The sequence below is a fragment of the Salvia hispanica genome, chromosome 1 (assembly GCF_029641045.1).
Source record: "Salvia hispanica isolate PSC_SH4W2 chromosome 1, Shi_PSC_v1, whole genome shotgun sequence".
In the NCBI taxonomy this organism is placed as follows: Eukaryota; Viridiplantae; Streptophyta; class Magnoliopsida; order Lamiales; family Lamiaceae; genus Salvia; species Salvia hispanica.
In genome coordinates this window covers 34272021-34286928 of record NC_142692.1, presented here as the reverse complement: position 1 = coordinate 34286928, position 14908 = coordinate 34272021, and the positions used below count along the sequence as shown (strand labels likewise).

Genomic DNA, 14908 nt, shown 5'->3' with positions numbered 1-14908 from the left:
ATGTTAAAGCTCATTTGCCTGAAATATTTTGTTACGTCGGTGCCAAAATATTAGACCTAATTATTAATATTCTATTTTTAGTACACTAGCATTAGACAAAATTTGAGATAATTGTGGATAGTGGAAATTAAAAATGGCTGTCAAAATCATTTGTATAAATTTTGACCAAATTTCTGAAATTCGAACAAAATTGCGTTACAGTGAATTTAATCAGTTTGACCATGTTACCAGTTTGATCACATTTCGCACCATTATATTAACTCAAGAAAAATATTTTTGTATTGGTATTTTTGGATAAAAAATTAATTAGCATGTGTGATGTGTTGCATATTCTACTAATTCAGCTTTTCAACAAAAATGAGATAAATATATAGTAGTATTAAGGATAAAACTGTCATTTTACAATTTAATTTTAAAAATAATTTAGCTTATCAAACACATCTTACTAAAATTATTTTATTTTTAATCTTATATACCAAACATCAACATAAAAATCAATGTCATTTAAAATTTCATTTCATCTTTTAGGTTTGGTCTTATAGTCTTGGTCTTACAATGCTTTTTTTGACAAATTTATCATGGACTGGGCTCCGAGTTTACATTCAATAAAATTGGCCCAATCACAATTTTTTAAAAGTCGCTCAAAATTTGCTTCAAGAAGCCCAAGTTGGAATTTTTTTGATTATGATAATGTAACATAAAAAAAGATTGAAATGTAAAAAAAGAAAAGGCTTCCTTTGGGTTCATAATCTATATCTTAGTCTTGCTTCGTTTGTTTAATTAATTTTGTTCTGGCATATTTATACATATGAAATTCATGAATTGCCTATAAATATAGGAAATATACGATTTAAGGGTGTGTTATGGGTGATTTTGATACTGATGATCTCAATTCCCAACCTATTTCTTCACAGTTGGTGAGCTCATTAATCATGGAATTAGCTCCCGATTTAGGATGGTGATGCAGGAAAATATGTCGATTTCAATTCTATTTTAGAATATTGGTATAGGAAATTGTATGAGCTCATTAATCATATGTCTAGAATTGAAGGTCAAATTGCTTATAATATCTTCAATGAAGAATCCATGAACGAAATTCCGGAGGACTTTAATGAGCTATGTCTTGATCATATTTTTTATTTAGTAAAGTACTATCTATCGATTGTAGCTTTCTAGTGTTGTCTATTTATGTTGGGTTTTGGTCACTCAAAAAACATAGAAATTCATTGCCACGACCTCTAATTTTAAATTTTATAGTTGAAATTTGAATTTCACACCACCAAGTATCGCTTTTCAATAGTATATTGAATTTCACATCTGAATCTAAAAAATTAAGTTATTGGCCAATGCAATTTGGACTAATGCCAAATTACTAAAAACTGAAAATTCGATTATAAAATAGAGTTAGTTATAAACCAAACTTGGAAATCTCTTCTATATTTATAGGAAATTAATACGTAAAAATAGGACTTTTTAGACATTTCCAAAAGAAATTTATCTTGTGAGTTTAACGTATATTTTGATTTCAAGAGAAACTTTATAAAAAAAGCTACTCCTACTTCATGAAATAGCTTCTCGTGTCTATCTTATTTTTCTTCAATTGTCCTTTCTAATCTCTGACACTATACTATAGTCTTCCACTATTTTCTGCAATTGCCAATTTGGACTAATGCCAAAGTACTCAAAATTTGATAAAAATTTAGAGTTAGTTATAAATCAAAGCTGGATATCTCTTCTATAAAAGTAAGACTTCTAGACATCCTCAATGAATTTGACACGAGTTAGTTATACAGCTATAATATTAAAACTACAAGTTGTAAAAAAATTATGTCGTTTTCGTAAGGAATTAATTTTATGTTTATCCCAACTCCAAAAAAAAGCAATAAATTTGTTTATATATATTTGAATCACGGGTTGTTAAGCCATTGGAGATTATTCCATCCTATTTTCAGCGACGTCATTTTTATTTTGCAAAAGTATATTTAAACACTCATTAGAGATATCAAAATTACTCTGTCTATATATATTTCATTTCATATGCCCCATTTATTTTACACGGTTGATTGCGGATAAGACTGTTAAAAGATTAATCGATTATCGAAACAAATAAAAATATTTCCATGCACTTAAAAACATAGAAAAAAAAAACAACTAAATCATAGGAATAAATTGTTGTAGTCGACAATTTTTGACGAGAAAATTTAAAAGCGAATTTTTTTTAACTAATTTACTAGAGCAATGACTAAGAGCAAAGTTTCTTAAGTACTTGATGGTGTGAAGATTATACAGAACAAATCTCCGATATAAAGGTATGGGCAGGTGGTTCATATGCCACTCTCAAATTTCTCCACATTCATTCATTAATCTATAAATAAATGCTCCTTCTCAAATCTTTCACACTTTGTTCTACCATGTACAAAAAATAGTGATCATTTTGTACCAATTAGTGAAGCCGTATTCCATTTCAGTTGTTCTAAATAAATAAATTATTTTTTATGACAAAAAACAATACTTCATACATCTTAATTTTTAAAATTTAGTAGGAGTATCTTTTATCTTTCCTACCCTACTCATTTTGTCTCACAATCAAGAATATGTACTCTTTCTTTTTTAGTCCGTCCCCATAAGAATATACATTTTCTAATTTTAGAAATTCTCATCTCTTATAAGGTGGGACTCATTTTCCATTAATAATACTTTAATTATTTTTTTCTTTATAAATTTTTATTTTATTAAATTTGCATTAAAACTCGTGTCAAATTCATTGAGGATGTATTATTTTATTCTAATTTATTTTCTCATTGGTCAGTAGTACTAAATGAAAGCATAAATATAGCATAGTTGATCCCTGATCCCTCCTTCACAATCACTGCTGTAGTAGTAATATCAGGTCACATTTGTAACGACCTGTTTCAAACTCACTACTCCCATCCCATCGAATATTCCGGCCATGGACGGCGCCGGAAAGCAGCCGCTTCTCGAGAAGCGCGTTGGCGGCGGCGGATTCTTGGAGAATTTCGGCGTGGAGTCGAAGACGCTGTGGGGGATTTCTGGGCCGGCGATATTCACCTACATCTGTCAGTACTCGCTCGGCGCCCTCACGCAGATCTTCGCCGGCCAACTCGGTGAGCTCGAGCTCGCCGCCGTCTCCGTCGAGAACTCTGTCATTGCAAATCTTGTTTTTGGCGCCATGGTAAAAATTCAATCTTGCTTCTTCTTTTCTCCTTTTCTTTTTGTGTTTTTATGAAGAATCGTGGTGTGGTTTTTTTTTGTGGGTTTTTATTTATTTCATGTTCTAATTCGATTTTGGAAATGAGAAGGTGGTGTGTACTGTGTAGATATGATGTAACACTGTGTTTCATTGCATATTTGGAAAATGGGAAAGATGCAATTTTTAATGCTTGTGTGTGTGTGTGTGTGTGGATATTTGATCAAACAGACTGTTAATTTTTTGAAAGAGCTTACTTTAATGAAAAACAGGGGAAATGGAAATTTTTTCACCTTTAATGATGTTGGAAGATGCAATTTGATATGAATGTTTTATTGGAAAGTAAGGAAGATACTGTGTGTGTGTTGATATCTTATCATTAAATATTTGTAAAGAGTTCAATTCATATTAATGTATGTTGGTTTATGATTAAGAAAACACCTAAGTTTCTAGAAATGTAAGATATGAACAAGGCATTTTGCTGTGAAATGTAACAAGAAATATGGTGTTGATTGCAGTTGGGAATGGGAAGTGCTTTAGAGACATTGTGTGGGCAAGCTTTTGGTGCAGGGCAGATCAGGATGCTTGGTGTTTATATGCAAAGATCATGGATCATCTTGCTCGCCACGTCGTTCTTGCTCCTTCCCATCTACCTCTTTGCTGCTCCTATCCTCACATTCTTCGGGGAGTCTGATGAGATCTCTCAAGCTGCAGGTTCATTTCATTCAATCTTTGAATATAAAACTTTAATGTAGTTTGGTGTTTGAACAAAGTATGTTTTTGGTGCAGGTAGGTTTGCGATTTTGATGATACCACAGATGTTTGCGTATGCGGTGAATTTCCCTATACAGAAGTTCTTGCAATCGCAGAGGAAGCTCATGGTAATGGCATGGATCTCCCTCTTCGTTCTGATTCTGCACACGTTCTTCAGCTGGTATCTAATCACGTACCTCGGGTGGGGGCTCGCTGGAGCTGCAATCACTCTCAACGTGTCGTGGTGGCTCATTGTGATCTTGCAGTTGGTGTACATCTTCTACACCAAGTCTGATGGCGCGTGGAGTGGCTTCTCTTGGCTGGCCTTTCGTGACTTGTATGACTTTGTGAAGCTCTCTCTGGCCTCTGCTGTCATGTTATGGTAAAATGATTTTGTCGTTTACGCCTTTTTCCTATTGAGGTTTGCATGGATCTTGGTTGATGTTGGTGTGACTTTGCTTCGATGTGCAGCTTGGAGGTATGGTATTTGATGGGGTTGCTAGTGATAGCAGGGTATTTGGACAACCCTGTGATACCGGTCGACGCCCTTTCAATTTGGTACGTGGCTCGTCTCGTTGCACTGTCCTTTTCTTCTTTTTCATGTCTTGATTGAGAGGAAACAAGATTCTTAATCTAGTTAGGTTTTGACAAGATTCTTGATATTGATCATGGATGGATGGCTACATAATTGAGAAAACAAGATTCTTGATTTTGTATTTTGATGATGGCTACATTGAGTTAGGATTTAAGACCTTGTGTAAATGTGTGTTTGCAGCATGAATATCAATGGATGGGATGCAATGATCTCAGTTGGATTCAATGCTGCCATAAGGTGCTCCTTCTTTCACTCGTTTATAAACGGAAATCCAACTCGTCTAAAACCCACGTTCGTTGCAGTGTGAGAGTCGCCAACGAGCTCGGGGCAGGCAATGCAAGGGCTGCAAAGTTCTCGGTGGTGGTGGTGTCGATCACCACCATCTTGATCGGGGTGGTTTGTATGGTTACTGTGTTAGCCACGAAGGATTTCTTCCCTTACCTCTTCACAAATAGTGATGCGGTGGCAAAGGAGACGACAAGGCTATCTACTCTCCTCGCACTCACTGTCTTACTCAACGGCCTTCAGCCCGTCTTATCCGGTACTACCTAGCCTATAATGCCAACGAGAGTGCACATAATTTCATCAATTTCGTAATTTCGACATTACTTTTGAAACATTGCAATAATGACTCGTGGTGGCTTGTTAGGGGTTGCCGTGGGAGCTGGATGGCAATCGATTGTGGCATACATCAACATTGGGTGTTATTACCTTGTGGGACTACCACTCGGGATACTCTTAGGCTTTATTTTCGACTTTGGCTCTGTGGTAAGAAATTCCTCATCTTACAATTTCATTATAGTTGTGCTATTTATTATGTTAAATTCGCTTATTTTTTTTGGTTTATTCCAATAAAGATAATATATGTATTATATGTACCGTTGATATTTTGAGATATCTACACAATTTTAACAATGAAAATACCTATTATCTATTTTATTTTTTTCATTAACACTCTAAATAAAATTTTATTCCGAAAAAGAAATATGTTCTGAACCACATGGTGAATATGTGCAGGGAATTTGGGGTGGAATGATTGGAGGAATTTGTCTGCAGACTGTGATCTTGATAGGCATCGTATCAACTAGAAATTGGGAAAAAGAGGTTTGTTTGTTCATTTATAATGGTGATAAATCGATAATGATGAAGTGTGTGGAAGAGTTTGATTCAAATTTCTCAACTTGTGTTATATATAGGCCAATGAGGCAGAGAGCCGTGTCAAGAAATGGGGTGGAAATCATGCCAACCAATACTGATGATGCAGTTTTTTTCTTCAGATTTTCAATTTTTAAAAAATATTTGGAAAATTTTGGGATTTTCTGTTATGATTGGGATTTAATTATAAAATTTTGGATTTCCAAAGTCAGTTTTTATATAATTTTAGTTGGTGTGTATTAATACCTATCAAATTTTCAGAATTTCATATCGGTCCAAACACTCATATATGTAAATTTCAACTATAGCTTATTTATTTATGTTTTTGTATGAGAATAGTAATGTAATGCTATGGTGCATGATATTAAAATTATTTGATAATTATAAATATCAAATGGTGCATGGTAGACGAACTAATTAGGCTAATAAAACTCATTTTATTTATTGGGTTTGTACATATTTAATGCTACTACTATGTATTGTAGTCCGGAAGGGTCTTAAAATCATTTTTGGAAAAAGTTATTATGGCCTGGGCTTAGAGTTTAGTTTGTTGAATATATCCAATATTCATACTTAGTTGAGTTCTTCAAGCTTTAAGCAGATTTCAAATAAATTGGCCCAATCGCAATTTTTTGAAAAGTCACTCAAAAATTTCATTTTAGAATTGCATATGTCAAGAAGCTCAAGTTCGAATTTTGTTGATTATGAAATTTTGTTGATTATGGAATAAGTTGGCCCAATCATAATTTTTAAAAAAGTCACTCAAAAATTTCATTTTAGAATTGCATGTCCACAAGCCCAAGTTGGAATTTTGTTGATTATGAAATGCTGCACGATCCAAAAGCAAGGCTTTATTTGGGTTATCATAATATAATTCTCAATCTTGCTTCATTTGTTTATTTAATTTTGTTCAGTCATACTTATATGAATTAATAGCCTATAAATATAGGAAATAAATAATTTAGGGGTGTGTTTATGGGTGGTTTTAATGTTATTCATCTTAATCCCTACCTATTTCTTCACTCTTTGTGGATTTCAAAATAAGTAATGAAAAATGGACGAGGAAAGAGTGGTCAATTTAACTTCTTTATTTAGATTGGTTCGATGAAGATTTTGTATAGGAAATTGTATGAGCACATAGAAATTTATGTGAGCTCATCAATCATGAAATTATCACCTTATTTGTTGGGACAACTCGATATAAAAAAGTTGATTATTTGAGATGGGATATCGTCTAAGAGTTTTTGAAAAACTAAGTTAGTAACTGTTACAACCGCACTTTGCTAAGGATAGCAAACACAGTTTATAGCGACTAGGGGAGGATTAAAGAAGCGGGGAAGAAAAGGGAATCTCGGCAAAACTGATATGAATGAAATTAAATTGGAATAACTGGCATGATACAAAGGAACAAAAGTTCGTTATTTACATTCCGGCGGAAGAGTCAAGAGAAAATGACACCGTGTATGGAGACACGATGCATCCAAGCATTTATCAAACTGAAACACATTCGCCATCTCTGCTACATCGCTCCTCGTCGTCAAGAGAAAATGACAACGTGTATGGAGACACGATGCATCCAAGTATTTATCAAGCTGAAACACATTCGCCATCTCTGCTCAACATTGCCCCTCCTCGTCACCGCTTAACTTGCATATTTAGAAATATATGCAGGGCTGAAGACAAGGTACTTAGTGAACACATTGCAGAAAATACACATATACATTTGAAAATATTGTCAAGCCATCATCACAGTAACACTCAGAGGTTTTATTGAAAAGACCTGAGCTTACTAAAAATATTCACATTAGGCTGCAGCCCCTTTTTCCTGTACTTGGCCCTTGGCCATATCTAAACATCTTGTGTCGTAGAGATGGTGTTCTCTACGGTCACCTTCTCTGCCAAATATGTCAGATATTAGGGCTGGCAAATCGTGCGGATTAGGTCGTTATCGGGTCAACCCGATAACGACCCAACCCAATAAGGCCAAACCCGAACCCAACCTGTTAAGGAAACCCCAAATCCGAACACGAACCCAACCCGCCACCTTCAAACCCGGACACGACCTGGACACGACCCGAACACGATAACAACACGAACCACTTTGGGTTGACCCGACACGATAAGAACACGATATCGACCTGGACACGATAAGAACACGATATCGACCTGAACACGATACCAACACGAACCACTTTGGGTTGACCCGACACGATAACAACACGACAACAACCTAAGCACGATAACAACACGATTACATATTGCTTCAAAAAATGATCAAGACTTTAAAAAGCCATATAGCATGAAGATGTTCCATTTTAAACAACAAAACTCCAACAAAATCCAAAAAAACCCAACAAAATACATAACTTTTGTTCCAAATACATAACTTTTGTTCCAAAACCCAACAAAAAAATTTGAAACAAGATAAAAGAACTAAAGAAGTAAAAAGAACAAAACAAAAAAGAGTGAAAATACTAAAAATTAAATTAAATTTATTGAATCAAAATAAAAAGAATATAATAGTAAAATAAATTATATTATAAAATTATTTGTTGATTAGTTTTGCTAGTACATAATATCTGAATTAACGTTTTGTATCTATAAGTATAAACTTATTTTTCATAAATTTATTCAAATTATCCTTTTATTCTAAACACTAATTGATTTATTTTTATTTTTCACTTGGATCTCTCACGTACATTGTATTATTTCATTTCTTTCGACTACTTTAATTTTTGTAATTTGAAATATAATTTGAAGCTTGTAATTTCAAATATTTTCTATATATTATAACACATGAAGAAATATGCAAAGTAGGGTCATTACATGGTCATTTAATATTATTATCCAAAATCACATGAATGAAGACATAATTATATATTTTGAATGTATTAACTAATATACTTGAAGTGTCACACGCCTAGACGTTGATAGCAACAACCTTCTATCGTCGAACTAGCTCTTATGTATCATTTGATGCACTATAATATATAACAGATTATTAATCATAAATTAATTTTATAATATGAGTCTAAAATTTGTTGTGGTTTATCATAATATTTAAATATATCAATTTACATAGCAGTCATATAATTAAAGGATATGTTACAACTTACATGTTGGGTTCCACATGTTATCATCATACCATCTCTATTATGATATTATTACGCACTATGAAAATAATTATAAAAGTAATATTAAAATAATTCAGTAAATGAAATATTGAAAATATTGTGATTTATCAATTTTTGGAGCAAGTGCTATACATTTGAGCAAGTGCTATACAATAATACTAATAATTTTTCATGATCTTATCAATTTTTGGAGCAAGTGCTATACATTTGAATGTTGTATTACTATTATATGTGTTGAGTCCAACAATGTCTCATCATTGAATGACCCATATTATAATGTTAATAATTTTAGATAGAATAATCAACCAATATGTATAATATTATTTTCAAAATTAAAAATTAGAAATTAATGATAAAATATCAATGGTTTCAAAAATAATATGAGAGAATTTCCTAACAAAAGAGTGTTTTCCTAATTTATACTTTGTAAAAAAAAGCAATTTATTTATCTTTATATCATTGTGATAGTTTAAATAAAATGAATAAAAAATTATTCCATTATTATTCCATTAAAATACTATGGATGGTTATTCTCTCTAAAATTTTATCTTTTAATAAGGGTCTTGGTACATATTGTACAACAATACAAATGAAAAATTATAAATAAGGTCAAATTAGTCACAAAAATATGTAATTAATGATGCTATCTAATCAAAATAAATTAATATTATCCTTTTTAAAATTTGAAGGGCATTTTGTGTATACAATTTTTGCAAATTTATCTTTACTCAAAATAAAAATAATAATATTAATTTTTAACGGGTTACCCGACCCGACCCGCATCCAACCCGCATCCGACCCGTTTTTTTCGTGTTCTTAGTGGGTCGACCCAATAATGACCCGCATCCAATAAGACTTGATCCAAACCCAATAATTTCGTGCGGATTCGTGTCGGATTATCGTGTCGTGTCAAAAATTGCCAGCCCTCAGAAAATATACATATACATTTGAAAATATTGTCAAGCCATCATCACAGTAACACTCAGGGGTTTTATTGAAAAGACCTGAGCTTACTAAAAATATTCACATTAGGCTGCATCCCCTTTTTCCTGTACTTGGCCCTTGGCCATATCTAAACATCTTGTGTCGTAGAGATGGTGTTCTCTACGGTCACCTTCTCTGCCAAATATGTCAGATATATCCTTGTGCCGGGAAGGTGGCCACCTTCCACGGCCACCTTCTATGCCGTTCACGGTCAGAGATATCACGTGTACACTAGTCCGAGCGGGGACACCACCCTCACTGAGATCCGAATTCAACTTATATATCATCATTCATAATTCACTTGGCCTTAGCCAACAGATAGGCATCATACACAAAACATTTATGGCAAGACAACATCTTTAAAAATCACGAACATGTGTTCGAGTTTTCATAAAATATAATTTGTATTTTTAGTATAAGAAAGCTCACCTTGATCATTTAGTTCCTTTAACTTGAACCTTTCGTTCCGACTTTACTTGCGAATGTACCATTTTGAAAATATCACAATAGAAAAGTACTAATTTATTTTTGGGATATTGACATCTAATATCACGAAACTTTCAAAAAGTTGGGTTTTTCCCAAGAACTTTAAAATTGACAAATAATATCACAAACTTTACCCCGGGTTTATTTTTTCCCACGAATGAAAAAATTCATGTTATTTTAATAGATTAAAGAACAATTTTGGAGGGTGTGCTTTTAGAAAAACTATCATCAAAAATTGAAAAACTTAAAACTTTCAAAATTGTTGTCGAGATAATTCGAAAAAAAATCGGTATCATAATATTATTTGTGGGAATTTTTTCATTCGTGGGAAAAAACAAACATGGGGTAAAGTTCGTGATATTATTTGCTAATTTTAAAGTTCGTGGGAAAAACCCAACTTTTTAAAAGTTTCGTGATATTAGATGCCAATATCCCTTAATTTTTTAACAAAAGTTAATCTAATTAAATTAGAAGGAATGTCTCAAGCTTAAACCCTATTATTAATATTATAACTGTTATAATTATCATTACTATTATTATTGTCCATAAGAATTTTTCTTAAAAAAAAGCTTATGTTATTTAAAACCACTTCCTTTGCTATTCTCGTGCTCCAACAGAATTGGTATTCTATACCTTACTAAAATTTTCATAAAACTATAGCAATTTATTTATCTTACTAAATCATTTACTTCCACTATGCAGTGCAGCCCCAAATGTTTAGTTGGGTTCGAGTTTAGTGTTTACATAGCCCAAATAATTTATTCATGAGCCCAACTAAAAGACCCACAATCAAATACCCTAACTTTATCTTCCTCCCTCATTTCACCTAAAACAAAATGAACTCCCCACCATCACACCGCCGCCGCCTCCGACGGCATCCCCCCCCTTCCTTATCTTCTCTTTCTCGTTCTTCTAATTTTCCCCAATTTCAAAAATAGCTCTCCAGCATATTCATACTTGTAATCTAGATAAGTCCTAGTATCTCGTGAAGAAGTTGTTATTTCATGTTTTTGGATTGTTATGTGTACTATGTTAATTGAGAAAGAGAGGTGTGTTTGGAAATTACCTCTATGATGTGAAAAGAGCGTTGTCGGATTGTGTGACTTGTAATTATCTGCAGATCCTCCTCCTTCCTTTGTTGGAATTTTTGTTGAGTATGTTGTGTGGGTCTTATGTGGGGTGTGTGACAGTTTAAGGATTGTATGTATATGTTGAAAAAGGCAAGTGGTCCTGATACTATACTCAAATATTCTGTCACACTTTTGATTATTTTATTTATTTTATTAATATAATTATTTTTGTATTTATTTGGTGCAGGTAAAACCCAGTTTAAGATCGTGGCTTGGTTTAGAGAAGCTTCAAGTATTTCCAGATGATAAGACTTGAGATGGTTGGTCACAAATGGGTTTAAAAAGAATAGGAAAAGCAAAAAATTGTTATTTGCAACAACAGTGTGATAGATGTTGTCAACAAAATTTTCAAAGTTTATAAAATTAACTCATCGAAGGAAACAAGAGGAAACTAGTCAAAAGAGAAGCAAATTACTTGCCTTAAATATGGAGATGCAGGCTCATATCAAGAGACAATTATCATATAGGAATTTAAGAGGTGGGAGTACTTATATAGAATAAAGAGCTTGTTAAAAGGTATGTCAAGAAACATAAAGGGTCAAATTAAAAAGTTTAACGTCTCACCAGATGGTTGTTCCAATATAGTAAGACTAGAAATGATAGGTGAATTTGAGAAAGAAGAATAACAAGGAATTGTCGATTTGATCAATAACATCATGATACAAGGTCACGTTAACGAATACACAAGGTTTATAAGCAATTCAAGGAAACTAACTAATAGTGAATAATTGAGAGGACAAGCATAGCAAATTAGTTCGGGGGGAAAGCAAATTGCTAGCTTTAGACTTGGAGTTGCGGAAGAGGTCAAAGCATGATGCAATGATTATAGTGGAATTAAGAAGAGGAGACTACTTGCATAAAATAAAGAGCTTGTCAGCAAACACTTTTGAAAACACGAAAGGTTTGCTAATGATATTTGAAGAATATATTATTATTGAAAAGACAATTGCTTAAGAAACATGATCATTCTAAATATCATAACTAAAACAACTTCGAACATAAGAGTTTGGTGGAGCGAATTTAGAGAGTTGAAATATTGCGTTCATACAGAACGAGCAAAAAAGGATTGTGGTCACTAAAGGTTATTTGAAAACACGAGAGAGTAGGCTCATTTTATGTAAACTGAAAGTGGTTCCTAACTTTGATGTAGAAGACAAGAAATAGAGGCACATTAAAAAGTAGTCATTTAAGGCCTTAATCCAATAAAATAATATTTGATCAAGGAGGGCTTCGAGAAAAATGAATTTCATGGAACCCAGGTAAGTGTTGCTGATGAATTTTCCTGGTCAACTATAATGATGATACTTTTTCGTTTAACTCTTTACATGGAATGGTAAATGAATTATCGAAAACGTTGGTCCCATCTTACAATTTAAACCTAGTTGTGTTATTCATTATTAAAATAACTCTTCTATCTGAACGAAAATAACATACTTTCATTTTTGGTTTATTACAACGAAGATACCACATTTTTTAAAACAAAAACACTAATATATCTACTTAATAAAAATTAGTGTATAAAATATTTTGTATTATTGGTAAGGAGCAATGGCGGATCCAGAAAATGAAATTCGTGGGGTCGAATATAGTAAAAAATATTTTTGTTATTTTTCGACTGTGATGGTATCCTTTTTTCCTTGACTTTGACCCTTTTTGCTGCTTCCTCCTCCGTCGTCATCTTCATAAATCTTACTCCACTAAAGTAATCATATTTACAAATACATGGATTAGAAATAGCACCTCGCTTTCCATAACATTTGTATTCTTTTTTTAGTTCATTGTTAATGTAAAATCATAAACTTGATAAGAAGACTTTTGAATAAAGAGTAGTATGTTGTCTTTCATAACTAATTAAAATTTTATGAAATTATTAAACATAACCTTTAAATATAATGAAATCTAGTATTTTATTGTTTTTAATAAATGAGATACATATGTATAAATAATTATCAATCCATTATATGAAAAATAGTGGTAGTAATTAAATTTTCGTGGTATTAGTTAGATTCTAGAGGCCATCACAGTTAATTAATTAGTAATAAAACGTTAATTAGAGTGAATTATTTGAAATATTAAAACTATTTTGTTAATATTGAATACGTTAATTCACATTTAACAAAAGAGATAAAAGTGCCTTATTAACAAGTCTGGTCCCACAATGAGTATTTTCCTTTTCATCGTATTCTTTCCCAATTCTCACCATTTCCGTCTTCTCACCAGTAACTCCATTTTCACGGTGCAACTCAATTTTTAAAAATTCGTCTCAAATTATTCAAATAACTCCTCTATGTCTATGAGTATCTCGTCTCACACACATATGACCACCAAGAATCGTGACTACTCTATTTCCCATTCCAGCGCACCGCGGGGTCGGCGGAGACTTCAAATGCCGGAACTAATGGAGTTCCCCATGCCTTAGTTGGTCGGCGGTGGGGTCGGCCGACCCCGCCCGATCCGACCTGGATCCGCCGCTGGTAAGGAGAGAGTATTATATGGAGTATATGTGTAATGTGTGTGGTTGATAGCATAGCAGGGGATATTGTATCACATACCCAATTATTTTTTTTTCTAAATTATAATTTTAAATATTACTTTCTCCGAATCCTGAAAGTTTGTCCCATTTTACTATTTTCGTCCGTACCACAAAATTTGTCTCATTTCGCTTTTTACCATTTTTTTATGATGGACCTCAAATTCCACAAACTCATTCTTAGTCTCATTTTATTATAAAACTATGTTGAATTTTGGTGGACTTTCTACTGGGCTGGTTATTTATTTGGCCCATGTGTTATTGTTTTGGGCTAAGCCCAAATGTCTTACCTCTTGCCCAGATGCTGCCACGTGGTCACTCACCCGGATTATGGCTCTGAGCCGTTGGATTGTGGAGTGTGTTAGTTATGTGAGTGGAGAGACTCTTGAGTCTCTCATTCAATCTCTCTCTCTCTCTCTCTCATCTCTCGCTAGACCTAAATCTCTCTCTCTGATTTCCCTTTCTTCTCCGATGGATCTTCCACTGTTCTTGGGTAATCTCTCACGGTATCTTCAGTGAGTGGTGGTGAAGGCAACTGCTTCGGTTGCTGAGTGTTGTGAAGGACTAGGGTTTCTGTGTGAGGTTTTTCTGTGTGAGTTGGTGTTCGGTGCTTCCAGATCCTGTGTGGTTGAGTTGTGTGGTGTTGACTTCTGCGGTGAGAGGTTGATCTCTAGTCAGATTCAACGGTGCTCCCTTGGATTGGTTTCTGGTTGAATGGATCTAGTTATTGGCGGGTTTTTGAGCCATCTTTTGATCTATTCAGTTTCTCTCTTGTTTCTTGTGTTAACCGGATTGTGCATAACTCTTTTGATCCGAGATGATCTTGTTTGTTATCACTAATCCGTGTATTCAATGTGCAGGCTTCATAGGAGAACTTTGTTGATACTTCAAGAACCTTAGCTTAGCATATTGACTACAGTTGTAATAGTTGAT

At 33.4% G+C, this 14908-nt stretch overlaps 1 protein-coding gene and 1 long non-coding RNA gene across 2 annotated transcripts; one reads left to right on the top strand and one right to left on the bottom strand.

Moving 5' to 3' along the window:
* Positions 1 to 2852: 2852 nt before the first annotated feature.
* LOC125218787 (protein DETOXIFICATION 33-like) lies at positions 2853 to 6047 on the top strand. The gene is made up of 9 exons (XM_048120554.2): positions 2853 to 3193; positions 3727 to 3922; positions 3998 to 4343; positions 4433 to 4519; positions 4737 to 4793; positions 4859 to 5097; positions 5206 to 5324; positions 5574 to 5660; positions 5753 to 6047. Exons 1-9 carry the CDS (start codon positions 2951 to 2953, stop codon positions 5810 to 5812), a joined length of 1434 nt encoding a protein of 477 aa, XP_047976511.1. The 5' UTR covers positions 2853 to 2950; the 3' UTR covers positions 5813 to 6047.
* A 3724-nt stretch (positions 6048 to 9771) lies between these two features.
* Positions 9772 to 12226, bottom strand: LOC148933670 (uncharacterized). Its single transcript, XR_016130497.1, has 2 exons — positions 11382 to 12226; positions 9772 to 10087 (listed from the first exon to the last, which is right to left on the bottom strand). It is a non-coding gene; the product is annotated as an uncharacterized LOC148933670 (long non-coding RNA).
* Between the last annotated feature and the right edge of the window lie 2682 nt (positions 12227 to 14908).

Excerpts from the sequence above, each read along its gene's own strand:
- LOC125218787 (XM_048120554.2), top strand. The coding sequence starts at position 2,951 with ATGGACGGCGCCGGAAAGCAGCCGCTTCTCGAGAAGCGCGTTGGCGGC. Across the intron at positions 3,194-3,726 it reads ATCTTGTTTTTGGCGCCATG|TTGGGAATGGGAAGTGCTTT; the intron begins GTAAAAATTCAA and ends TGTTGATTGCAG. Across the intron at positions 5,098-5,205 it reads CCTTCAGCCCGTCTTATCCG|GGGTTGCCGTGGGAGCTGGA; the intron begins GTACTACCTAGC and ends GTGGCTTGTTAG.